Source organism: Gymnoscopelus braueri (genome assembly GCF_963280865.1).
Source record: "Gymnoscopelus braueri genome assembly, chromosome: 10".
In the NCBI taxonomy this organism is placed as follows: Eukaryota; Metazoa; Chordata; class Actinopteri; order Myctophiformes; family Myctophidae; genus Gymnoscopelus; species Gymnoscopelus braueri.
The window spans coordinates 31,846,961-31,859,992 of record NC_137611.1 but is presented as its reverse complement, the minus strand read 5'-3'; the positions used below and the strand labels follow the sequence as shown (position 1 = coordinate 31,859,992).

General features: G+C 43.0%; 1 protein-coding gene across 2 annotated transcripts; it reads left to right on the top strand.

The window, feature by feature from the left end:
* Window positions 1–1,079: 1,079 nt before the first annotated feature.
* LOC308093197 (holocytochrome c-type synthase-like) lies at window positions 1,080–10,462 on the top strand. 2 transcript variants are annotated; one of them, XM_080439442.1, is made up of 8 exons: window positions 1,080–1,360; window positions 2,987–3,084; window positions 4,213–4,319; window positions 4,867–4,983; window positions 5,179–5,327; window positions 5,743–5,862; window positions 8,798–8,884; window positions 9,390–10,462. In XM_080439442.1, the coding sequence occupies exons 2-8, from the start codon at window positions 2,988–2,990 to the stop codon at window positions 9,589–9,591; spliced, it is 879 nt and encodes a 292-aa protein (XP_080295568.1). In that variant the 5' UTR covers window positions 1,080–1,360; window position 2,987; the 3' UTR covers window positions 9,592–10,462. The 2 variants fall into 2 exon arrangements, with proteins under 2 accessions (XP_080295568.1, XP_080295567.1); XM_080439441.1 differs by having other exon boundaries at window positions 1,081–1,360; window positions 2,983–3,084.
* The last annotated feature ends 2,570 nt before the right edge of the window (window positions 10,463–13,032 follow it).

Below are 13,032 nucleotides of genomic sequence, written 5' to 3'. Positions count from 1 at the left end.
TCGAAACCCAGGATGGCTGGTCCCACTGGCACGATGTGAACGAGCTTGGTGGCAAAGTTTGAGTTAAAGATCACCTTCAGTTCCAAGCAGCCCAGCACGTCTATGGGGATCCTGGTGTAGGTGTACAGGTTCACGTTGGGTGTATCGAGCGTCACGTGACTGAAGTGTCTCTTGTACATGCCCATGGGGAGAATGGAGGCCCCCGAACCAGAGTCCACTGTGAGGCTGACGGTGATGGTGCAGCCGCACTTGGCCTCCAGAGTCACTTTGATCTTGGCTTTCTTCTTCAGCCGCGACACGGGGTCCTCGTCGCCACACGCGACGTCGTCCTGGTTCTCTTTGTTGGTCTCCTCCTCCTCGGTCGGACGCGTTATGCCCAGCATCTCCGCCGTGAGAGCCATCTTGAAACGCACGATAAGTTGCGTGTAATACAACAATAATGTTATGTTTAGTCGATAAAGACGGCAGGTGTGCAACGTTGGACGCTAGGCTAGCTGTATCTTCCTGACAGGCTGTCGCTCAACAAGCCTAGTTTAGTTTCTCTTGCCTTGTTTTACAACTCCGACTCGAGTCCGTGTGATCACTGATCAGTGTTGCCAGATTCTGCGAGAGAAATAAGCAACGTGGTGTATGAAAACAAGCCGAAAAGAAGGCCACATGAGCACTTTAATCATATGCATCGGCCACTTGAAAATAGCCAGTCTACAAGAGATCTGCTCTTTTCAAAAACTTGCAATAAAATGTGGATGAATATTTTTTTTTAAACATTTAATTTCCAACAACACAAATGCTCCCCGGCACAAAACATTTATGAAAATATTTGAGAACCACTGGTTGAAAGCAAGCCTAAATAAGCAAGTACACTTTAGAAACAAGCCCAAGAAACGCACCCCGCAACTACCAATATTTACAAGCAACTTTACAGAAAAATAAGCCCATAGTCGCTTATAATAAGCCGACATGGCAACACTGGCACACGTCAACCGGAAGAGCATTCATTCCTATGGGAACCAGTCCAGAAAAAATACTACCGGTATGTATTATTTTTCATTTACTGACCCCTAGTGGAGACTGTTATTAAAACAGCCTTTGATGCATTTATTTATTTTATTTTTTTCTTTTTTACATATAACTGTGATTTTTTTTTTACACCCACAGACTTGAAAGGTGTCCGCTCCTCGTGCCTCGGGTAGCCTATCGGTGTTATTTTCCATTTTTTATTCGTATTCCTCTATGATTCCTCCCTTCTTTTTCTTTTTTTGCCATGCACCCATAGCTGACGTCACAGGTCGCAGTGAATTGTGGGTAAGTGGTGTTTCCTAACAGCTCGACATTGGAGTGCAGACTGCAGATACAGCTGGTAAGACTGGCAACATTACTACTTAAAATATATGCTGTCAACATAACAAATACAGAATAGTCAATAGAATAGCTGATACTGAGTGATGGTAAGTAGTTAAAATATTTGTAGCATTGGTCAGTGTCGCATGAATGTCAATGGAAGCTGCTCCCCCCCTTCTCGACACGAAATGACCCAAAATAAAGGACAACACTCCACCTCAGAATCCCCATGTGTTTTTTTATAGATACTCATAAATAGCTACTAATTTTAATAAAGACTTGGGGCCCGTATTAGCTTTCTGCCTCGAGCACTGTGAAATGAGCTCAAGTGAAATGAGCATCACGATTATTTCAGACAGACTGGCTCTGTAATGATAAGTTTCATACAGAATATCATGTCAACTGTTGTCAACAGACATTATGTGTAGTCTTCTCTGTACAGTACTACAGTCAAAGGTTCAGGTTCTTGTTGAGCAGTCATTAAGTCTCTTAGATTGTCTCTCATTGCCTAAAACTGAGCACTTTGCATTTCATTTATATATATTTTGTTCTTAATTACTCATCATGGCAGGTTGGGTTGACTAGGTCACTTTTCCAGCAACACCCTGATTCACAGTCAGTGCTCAAGGGAACGCATTAGCAGATGTGGGTGGGTGTTGTCTGTAGTGGTTTTAGTGATGGAAAGTAGATAAATATTGTGAAAATAGCCGAACTACAAGTTCAGTAGTATTCAGCTTGTAGATCCGCTATTTTCCTTATGTTTCCCTCTTTCTTATGTAATATTTAATAATTTGGCCAATTTGGTATTAAAAAGGTCTTAAAAGTCATTCAATTGTAACTTTAGAAATGTGCAGATACCCTATCACTTATACTGTGTGTTGTTTTGTTTTTTTTACTGTTGAGTGAGAAAACAATGGTTGACATTAAGCCAATCACCTGGAGACCCCCCAAAATAATTTGGGGCCCAGTTTCGGAACCACAAGTTATGACGATAATGCAAAAATAATTGCCATTATCTCAAATAATTGCGATTATGTTATAATTGTGACAGGCCTATCTATCAGCCCTCCTCTCCAATCTTGTATACATTTATGTTGAATGACCACAGCTAGGCCTGTCATAATTGTTTACGAAGCCTAAAAGCCAAATAGAAATGAACATTTTATTCATATTCAATGTCAAAGACCCAATTAAATCATTAATCATTGAGGGCGGCTGTGGCTCAGGAGGTAGAGCAGGTCGTCCATTGATCCGTGGGTCGGCGGTTCGAATCCCAACTCCTCCTGTCCACATGTCGAAGTGTCCTTGGGCAAGACACTGAACCCTACATTGCCTCCAATGATTCGGTCGGCGCTAGCTTGCCACCATTGGTGTGTGAATGTGGGAAAAGTGGGGACGCTGGCGTCGACTGTTCGCCGCTCCACCTCCCAATGCCCCCCCCTGTATGAATGAATGAACCATTGTAAAGCGCTTTGAGTAAGTTTGAGTACTTAGAAAAGCGCCATATAAATGCAATTCATTATTATTATTAATCACAATTATTTGTATGACAATTAATTGTCAAGTAAAATGTCATGATCGTGTCGTCCTGTATACATTTGAATGACCACAGCTTTCTTCTACATTATGTGTTTTCCCCAGGCAGCATGGCAACCTCAGTTCACTCCACCGTAGCAGCTGAGAGCCTCATGACTCCTACTCAGGGATGTCCCATCATACACCAGGAGCCCAAACGCACCACCAGTATGGCAAATCTTCCTATTTCTTGTATATTATCTCTTCTTTGCTTGTTTATTTTCTAAAGTATCAAGATTTCAATACAAAATTGTTTTAAGAACATTTATGATTTCCTGTCACTTCTCCAAAAAGACAACATTAGATAAAACATCATTAATCCTTGAAGGAAATTTCAGGATGTCATAACGGCAACAGCAGCATGATAGAAACACAGGCAAGGCACACAGGTAATTGTAAGGGTCAAAAACAAACCAAGATTGAAATACAGAAAAAATAAATAAATAAAGCAAGCTTAGATTCTGGCAGTAAATATCTACAATTGGGTTCTGACTCCACCTGAGGTCTTGCAGATTTCCACCTCTCCCCGTAGCACTCCTCACTCCTTGTAATCATTGTTTCTTTGATAAATGCAGTTATACTATGCAGTTGCTGGTTACTTGTTTACATATGTTATGTTATTTAGACATATACTTTTACGTATATGTTTGCTTTTCCACAAATGCAATATGCTAATGTTATTTTTTAGATAACATGTTGTTTCTAATCCTAATCCCCCCCTTTTTTACATTTACTTCTATAGCTTTTAACCGTTTAACTCGTTTTTCCTAATAAAGTTGCATTCATCTTGTTGCTGTTTTGTAAAGCGACTTTGAGTACTCAGAAAAGCACTATATAAATTGTATGTATTATTATTATTATGGTTTAGACAGGCGGTAAGCTTTGTTGCACACAATTGTTTTTATTTGCACTCTATTTACATTTTACAAATCATTTTTAGGCATTTAGCAGATGCTCTCCAGAGTGACTTACAAGTGCGAGATCGGGTTAATGCCATTTACTCTGATCTTGCACCTGTAAGTAGCTTTCGACACTTTGGATAAGAGCATCTGCTAAATGATTAATTGCTGTTAATAGTAGTTGAGCTTGATGGCTGCAAGCCCAAAGGACTGGTCAAGTTGCTTCCTCTGCTAGGCATCAGTGTAAAGATCTGCTATGTGTAAAGGCAAATTAATGTGTTGCTGCACAATGAAAACAACTGCTTTACAAGCGAAAAACACGGTGCATATATTATAGATCAGGCTTAAGAAAGTTCCACTGATCTCACCTGTTTTTTGTTTGTTTTTTACCTGCCAGGCACTCCTCCTTCTGAATGCCCTATGCATCAATCAAAAGCAAAGGAATGCCCATGCCATAATGGGGCAACGGAATGCTCCATGCACCAGTCGACACCTCCCCCCCCTGTAAGTGCTTTCAAGCTCTTTATGCTGAAGAAGGTTGAGACAAGCACTTGAACAGTATTTTCTGAACTAGTTTTGCACTGGTACCCAAATTTTGTTTTCACCTCATACTCAGCAGCACCCACTAAGTTGATAATATTCCATTGTTTACGTTGGTGTTTGTCCGTAACCGTAACCTACTTAGTGTTTCTCAACCTTTGGGTCTCCTCAGGACACAGAGAAAGAACACAGTGATTAAACTGAGTGATAAGTTAACTGTACTATATTCTGTCTGTTGTAGTTCTTCATGTTCAAAGGACAGTTATCAAACAATTTTCTGGTTCCATAGACCATGAATCTTTCATTTTCACTTGAGACGTTTCTCCAGGCATTTGGTTTCACACAATTGCTTAGCACTATTTAACTCCACGTACAATCATATTGTATTTTTTCAGTCTCTTGCCTGCCTTATTTCACATATTTATTGTGGCCATGTCTGTTTTTTTAATTGGAAATTACTGTACTTCATCAGACTGACATCTTTTACTATAATATTTTGTCTTGATTATAGACCCCATCAGTCCCCGCTCACCAGGAGAGAGCTTATGAATTTGTTGAATCATCATGTCCCATGAAGGCTGCCAACGGAGACAAATACATCCCAACAGACATCAACCCTGCCAATATGGTACACACACACACACACACACACACACACACACACACACACACACACACACACACACACACACACACACACACACACACACACACACACACACACACACACACACACACACACACAGAGACAGAGTTAATAAATACTAACGTAACACACACAGCCATTGGCCAATAGCTAATTGCTATTGTTCTGTTACTCTAGATGCCTCCTCCCAATCAGCAGCCGTCTGCAGGCCAACCCTTCTCCCTGTCACGGAACAGAGAGGAGTCTGGGATACCAAGAGCTGGCTCCGGACAGAAATGGGTTTATCCCTCTGAACAGATGTTCTGGAATGCCATGTTGAAGAAAGGGTGAGGAAGACAACAACTGTCTGTCTGACTGCTTTACTCATACCAAAGTATGGAGACAATTTCGAAGGAAGGTAGACCACAGCTTATATGTGTCGCTCAAGGAAATGGGAACTGTCTCTGTCTACCTATGTACTGTATGCATCTGTCTTGTCTATTGAAATGTGTCTCTCTCCATGTTATCTGTTGCAGTACTTTGTGCTGATGAAAGGATTGGCCAAAGACAGTTGAGGAAAGCATGACAATGCATACAAACACATTCCTTTGACAGCTGTTGATAAATATAACCTTGTCTTTTCTCCTATCTTTGGTATCAGCCCAGATGTCAAATGAACATCTGTCATAACTGTGTGTGTGTGTGTGTGTGTGTGTGTGTGTGTGTGTGTGTGTGTGTGTGCGTGTGCGTGCTTGTATTTAGGTGGCGGTGGAATGAGGGAGACCTGGATGGGAAAGACATGAACAACATCATCCGAATCCATAACCACAACAATGAGGCTGCCTGGCAGGAGATATTGAATTGGGAATCTCTGCACAAACAGTACATAAATACACACGCAGACACAAACAAATGCAAACACAAAGTAGGGTTACAATATTATTGGCTGTAAAGGCCTCTGCACACCAAGTTTTCTTGGGCAATCGGGCCATCAAGGAGTGTCCGTGTCCGACAATCGGTCGTAGTTTGTGTGGTGTGTCCCACACCGTTAGCTAGTCAGGCATTACCATTGCCAACTACCGGTAAAAAACAGAATTTGGCTTGCGTGCTAATATTGCTTCAATGTTGCGCATCAGTTGAAGCCAACTTTGATTGTCTTCATAAATTGAATGAAAGTGATAGTGCCCCAGATTAGCACCACTTTGCTAACAACTACCAACAATAGAAAAGGGTCGATAGTGGGATCGATAAGGCATCTGATCAATAAGCAGTATCGATAAGGGGATCGAAATTTATAAAATTGAACGATCCCCATCTCTAGGTATAGCGTTATTCATTCACAATTCACATATTCGCCCAGAGTATGTTAAGGAGAGTCATTTCCTCTCATGCAGGCGCAGAACAGTGGCATCACCTGATCGTCAGCTGTAGTCTGTGTGGTGTGTTTGGAGCAAGGTTTAAACATGAGACGTCACCCAACGGCAGCACACAATCTTATCTCCCGACATAGTCGTAGTTAGTCAAGTTAAGAGGTAGACGTGTAGAGGCCAGATGTAAATAACACGTTTTCCTGTAGACATGACCCGACGCAAAGCGATTTGATCAGTCGCTGTAGTTAGTACTTACAAGTCTACTTGGTGTGTCAGGGCCTTAAGATTAAGAAATCAGTCAAAAAAGGAAACAAGGCTGTTTAGTTGGGTTCAGAGGAAAGGCCAACTGACTGAGCTGCAGTTCAGTATTTGGACAATATTCAGAATTGAGCTTTATTGGCCTAGTATGCTCACCCAAGACTCTGTCTACATTTTGAGCCCTCTCTCTCGAATGTATATGTCACAGGGAAATTGGCATTCCAGGGAAATTGAAAGAGGAGCGCTTGCTTTTAGGCGCGGGGCTTCAGCGCGAGGCGGAGCTTTTGGAGACAGGGTTTTTTTACGCGAGGCTCGCGAGGAGGCGCCGCCTCGTTTCAAAGCCCAGCTTCGCGAGGAGGCGCCGTCTCGTATCAAAGCCCCGCTTCGCGCCTCCTCCTCCTCCTCCTCCTCCTCGCGCCTCCTCCTGTCTGTCTGATATCTCTAGTCTCTCTCTCCGAGGAGGAGGAGGCGCGAGGCGGGGCTTTGATACGAGGCAGCGCGAGGAGGAGGAGGAGGCGCTAGGCAGGGCTTTGATACGAGGCGGAGTGAGGAGGAGGAGGCACGAGGTGGGGCTTTGATGCGACGCGGACCGCACGTGATAATAGTTAATGTCCATGACGGACCGAGTTGTAACCCGATAGGGGGAGAATAGATCTTTTTATGGGTTACTATCCACGAGGACACACGTGTGTGCGTGTGCATGTGTGTGTGTGCGCGCATGCACACACACACACGCACACGCGTGCGCGTGCACACACATGCGTGTGCATGTGTACACACACACACACACATGCATGTGCATGCGTGTGGCTTCATTGCCCTCTAACGTTGGTTCTACAGAATTGCCTGGGTGGGTGGTAAAAATAAGCGCTCCCCTTTCAATTTCCCTGGAATGCCAATTTCCCTGTAACATATATGCCTCAGCATGGTTTTGTATGGTTTACCAGAATACAAGAACGGTCACCCCAAAACACGCTCGCCCCCAGGCAAATCTGGCGACGTCAGAACGGTCGGACCCACGTATGTCTAGCCACCAAAGTCCACTCGCCCCAGTTAAATCCGGCTAGATCGGAACGGGTGGACCCACCAGGTATTTCTGGCCACTAGAACTTACTTGACCACATTTTACGTCTCGGGGGGGTATGAGACTATTGGGGGGTTAACCGTTACGGTTTACCACATACAGGGCCATGACCTTTTGCCTGACATCCTGTTAATAGACCTTGAATGCAGGCAGGGTGTGTTTGAGGGGTGGATGGGGCATTGCCTTTGCAAGGTGTGGGTGAGAACAGGTGGAGGTGACAGGCATTTGTATTTGTGCAGGGTATGCAGGTAGATGACCAAGTAAAGGTGTATACCCACCCATTCAGCTGTTATCAAAAAAGATAATGTATTGATTCAAAGGCGGCACAACAATGCCCCCAAATCTGTGTCTGTGCCTTTTTATACAGAACAGCGGGCGGAATGATGGGGCAACATTGAACGGGTTGTATAAAAGGGCTTACTGGCTATAAGTTCAAAGACTGTACAGTAGCTTGTCCTTGGCCGCCGCTGTCCACTTCTTCACCATGTTGTTGAGTAACATGCTTATGCTCCCAACCTAGAGGCAAATGTAACTTAGGTTTCTGCCTGAGGATTGGAGCAGGAAGTGATCAGAGAATCCCACAGCTTCACAGGGATTAGTGCAGTGGTTCTCAACCTTTTCTGGATTGAAAATCTCAAAAGCGTTCGCGGTCCACCCATCAGACCACTTAACCCATTTAGACATGAGGCCGATTAAAAAAAATAAGTTTTCTGAAAAATGTATATTGCTATATACTGTACATAGCAACAACTACCCCAAAAGGCGTTCCCGGATTGAAAGGTATAGTTACATAGGGGTTCCCGGTCTAAATGAGTTAACATGGCAGCCTATGGGGCTTTTCGTGTTAAGTGGTCAGATGGGTGGGTGGAACTAACGTAGTACACTTTTAAGTTCCTATTTAGAAAACTCATTTTTCAAGGTTCTAAAGAAAAGATACCATGACATTTTCTTTACATATATATATATATATATATATATCTTTTAATATGTATGTTATGTTATGATTGAAATCTCAGAGCCCATCAGTGGGCCCCGACCTACAGGATTAGTGGGTTCTTAATGTGTCTGTATTTAGCATTTTGTTTTCCTGTGTGTTCATGTGCAGGGAATGTCCATGTGGTCCCTCTCTGGTGCGTTTTGGAGGTAAAGCTAAAGATCTCACTCCCAGAGCCAGGATCAGAAACTTCATGGGGTCAGTAATGTTGTGTGTGTGTGTGCGCACACGTGTGCGTGTCATAGACTAAGCTTTATGCACTCATGACTGTAATAATAAAAATAAAATAAAAAAGTCTCTTCATTGGTCCTCACTGATGCTCATTACAAGTCTACTCGCTCTGCGTCTCATTGGAGGGCTATGGACAGTTCAGAATCCTGCCTACCAATGACATCATCGATGGGGATTCTAAGCTATTAAAATTGTGCCATCTTATAATGAACATTAATGAGGATCATTTATATGAAGATGAGGTTGTAAATGGGTGAAGTGCTCCTTTAAATGTACTGTGTGTGTGTGTGTGTGTGTGTGTGTGTGTGTGTGTGTGTGTGTGTGTGTGTGTGTGTGTGTATATATACAGTACGTTATATGCATGTAATAAGAGTTGTTTCTACCCTTGAACCCCTCCATGTCACAGACATGGAGGGGAGTATTAACTGTGTTTACATTTTTGTACTTTTTGTGTGTGTGTGCGTGTGTGTAGCTATGACCTGCCGTTTGACAGGCATGACTGGATTGTGGATCGCTGTGGTACAGAGGTGCGCTACGTCATCGACTATTACGACGCCGGCTCCATAGACCAACAGCAGAAGGGCAAGACCATTCTGGACGTCAGGCCCGCTCTGGACTCCCTCAATGCCGTCTGGGACCGTATGAGGGTGACATGGTGGAGGTGGACACATTGATGCTTAGCTTCTGTCTGTCTTTTTTCTTCTTTTTTTTCCAACCCTATTTTTCTAGTTGTTCCCAGATCTGTCTGGTATGTGAAGCTTTACGCTCAAAGAAGTGACAACATTTTTATCATAATTGATTGGCACGATGGCAGCAACTATAAAAATAGGTTGGGAAAAAAACGGTAGAAGAAAAAATAAATCCTTTTATCAACCCCTCATCCCAAACCTGACCCCTGGTTGATCCCTTGCTTAGACCCTAACAGGTTTGGCATGGTTTAGGTTGAACGGTTGCAAATCAGAAAAGGTGCCCATAATTTCTTTACCCATAACTTTTATTTTCTGCTTCATCTCTACAAAGTCTGTCTTCTTGTCATTAGTGGAGCAGCTTGAGGATTTGTATCTCAACACCGTCAAACGGTCAGTTCTCTTTCAATTCCAAAATGTATATAGAAAGTGCTACATGGACCCGTTCTCATTTGAGTGGTATTCCTACTCAGCCTTTAACCAGGCCTAAAGTGTATTCATGATGAATTTAATCCACATGTAAACAGAATCTGTGATTCATCTGTTTGTTCATTCTTAGTATTTTTCATAGGTTGAATATGACAAGCATGCTAAAAGGTTTTTTGTTTTGTTTCCATGGTAATACGTGAGCATTACTTGCACAAAGTATATCCAAGAAATCGAATTGAAATTACTGTAGGATTGAAATAGTTCCAGATCACTCAATGTGGGAGGTTTTTAGTTCTTGGGGTTACTCGGGTTGAGAGATGACCTGCTTGTAGATTCAGAATGTTCATTACTGTACAAATTTGCCATTGCTGCTATTATGCTAGTGTTGTGATGATATTTCTGCTATTAAAACATATTTATTTTCATGCCACTGGTGTCTGAGTGGTTTATTTTCCCAACCTAAAGCTCCGTAACTAAGTCTACCATGTCTTTGGTCAACACAGTGAAGACATGGACCAGAGAGGTCAAGGTTGAACTTCAAGCCTGCTTTGCCTGGACTGACTGCAGTGTTGTACTTGACGCTACTATAGCATTTGTATCCCCACCATATTAAATACAGCCATGTCAAACCTTGGTTCACTGATGAGCACAGCCTCGACATGCCTTCAGAAGTGGTGAGAAGACCCTTTTATAACCAGGCAAGCAGCAGGAAATCCAGCCAAGAAACTTGGAAAATTACTGTAAATCAAGTGAGGGGAAGCTAAAGTGGTTGGAAGAAATGTATTCTTGTATTACAGAGGATACAAGTCCAAATATAAATCTAACGTCAAAATGCTGGGGGGAGGGGGGATGTGGTGAGTTTAAATACAAGCTCAAGTCATATTTTGTTTTGTTTTCAAACTATTTGAAAATATACATTACATTACAGTCATTTAGCAGACGCTTTTATCCAAAGCGACTTACAATAAGTGTATTCAACATAGGTAGGGAACGAAAACTACTAATCACCAGAAGTCTTTAGTGCATTTTCTGCAAAAACAAGCAACCAAGAGTATACCTAGCGCTAAGGTAAAAGTGCAATATATCAGCTACCTATTTCCTTAAACAGATGAGACAAAATAGCTAAATCAAATGAGCATGAGCTAAAACAAATAAGTGTATCGACTAAACAAGATCCAATAAACAATACAACAATAGAAAACAAGCGTTCGTACAACTAGTTAACAACAAGTAGGTCAGGCAGAGAGGAAGGGTAGTGTTTCCTGAAGAGGTGGGTTTTCAGCCTGCGGCGAAATATGGGCAGTGACTCTGCTGTCCTAACATCAGTGGGAAGTTCATTCCACCACTGTGGGGCCAGAACAGAAAAGAGTCGTGACCGTGTGGATCGGCCAGAAGGACCCTTGAGTGACGAGGCCCGAGGTGGCAGACCGAAGTGGTCGGGCAGGGGTGTAGGCATCGACCATAGCCCGGAGGTAAGAAGGAGCTGTTCCTTTCACTGCCCTATAGGCTAGCACCAGGGTTTTGAACTGGATGCGAGCCGCTACGGGGAGCCAGTGTAGAGAACGGAGAAGGATGGTTGTGTGGGAGAACTTGGGGCGGTTGAACACCAGATGAGCCGCAGCTTTCTGAACAAGCTCCAGAGGTCTGATGGCAGATGCCGGAGCACCAGCAAGGAGGGAGTTGCAGTAGTCCAGGCGGGAGATGACGAGAGCCTGGATGAGCACCTGGGCTGCCTTCTTCGTGAGGAAGGGGCGAATCCTCCTGATGTTGTAGAGGAGGAATCTGCAGGACCTTGTCACTGATGCGATGTTTGCCGAGAACGTCAGTTGATCGTCCAGGGTCACACCCAGATTCTTCGCAGTCCGAGTTGAGGTCACCACAGCATTATCAATGGTGATGGCCATGTCTCGGTGCGGACAGCCCTTCCCCGGGAGGAACATCATGCATAATGCTAAATGAAACCACTTCCGGTGTGAGCTTTGATATGATTTCATTGATAAGTTGAGTTGAAGATTACTTGGAAAGAGTTTTAAGAATGTTATTTCGTTTTTTATGTGTGTGCACAGGTTGGTGGGTGGACGGAGTATCTGTTGATCAAAAAAAGCTGGTTTCCAAACTAACTGTGTTCTCCAATCAAGCCACTTATAATCATCTCCCTGTCCACATCAAGAGTATATAGCTCAGTCAACTTATTCAAGAGTAAGGTCAAAACTCAAAACATGCATCAGCCATTGACATAATCTAGTCTAAGCAGTACATTATTGTCAGTTATCTTCGTCTGCCTAAAGAAAGTTTGCTAAATTATGTCTGTTGTAACAATGCTTCTTTGCAATACCTTTTTATACCATTGAAAAGCCTATTTATTTCCATTTTTAATTGTGCCCCATTTGTAAGGAACATGCATTTGTGGGATGAGCAGAATAAGCGGTTTGGCATTGGCAGAGAAGATTTGCAATTTTTTCAAGGCCGCAGCCACATACTCAACTACAATAATTGATACAAGAAGATCATTAGCTGGTTGACAACCTGTTTTACAGCAGGTTTGAAAAGACAAGGGCCACTGCCCTAACCTGGCTGTACCTGCTCCATGTTACAACCCACCCTGCTGGTTCCCCACACCCACCCTGCTGGTCACCGTCTCAAGATCTTAGAAGATATTGGACCAGACTAGATGGACAGGCTGCTGTCTGCACAGATCTCCAACACCTATATGTAGTATTGGCTACATATACCACTTGTAGGTCACAGGTGGGATTCCGTCACACCCTTATTTTACATAGTTGCCGAGGTTATGGTTGTAAATCTGATTATTCTCAGGAGGAAGCGATAGTTCAGCAATAAAATATAAATCTATAATTTATTGTACACTAAAATACTCCAGAGCTACGTAGGTGGCGATAATGGTACGTAACTTTGGTTGTCCGTCGCCTAAAACTACAACGAAAAGAGGTGAGACAGTGGAACAAATATTTCCGTTCGCGACGCGTCCTCTATCGGACC

What these genes read in the sequence shown, in the direction of transcription:
- LOC308093197 (XM_080439442.1), top strand. Translation starts at nt 2,988, where the DNA reads ATGGCAACCTCAGTTCACTCCACCGTAGCAGCTGAGAGCCTCATGACT. An exon ending in TGGGAATCTCTGCACAAACA is followed by an intron (nt 5,863 to 8,797) that starts GTACATAAATAC and finishes GTTCATGTGCAG; the next exon opens with GGAATGTCCATGTGGTCCCT. An exon ending in AGGATCAGAAACTTCATGGG is followed by an intron (nt 8,885 to 9,389) that starts GTCAGTAATGTT and finishes GCGTGTGTGTAG; the next exon opens with CTATGACCTGCCGTTTGACA.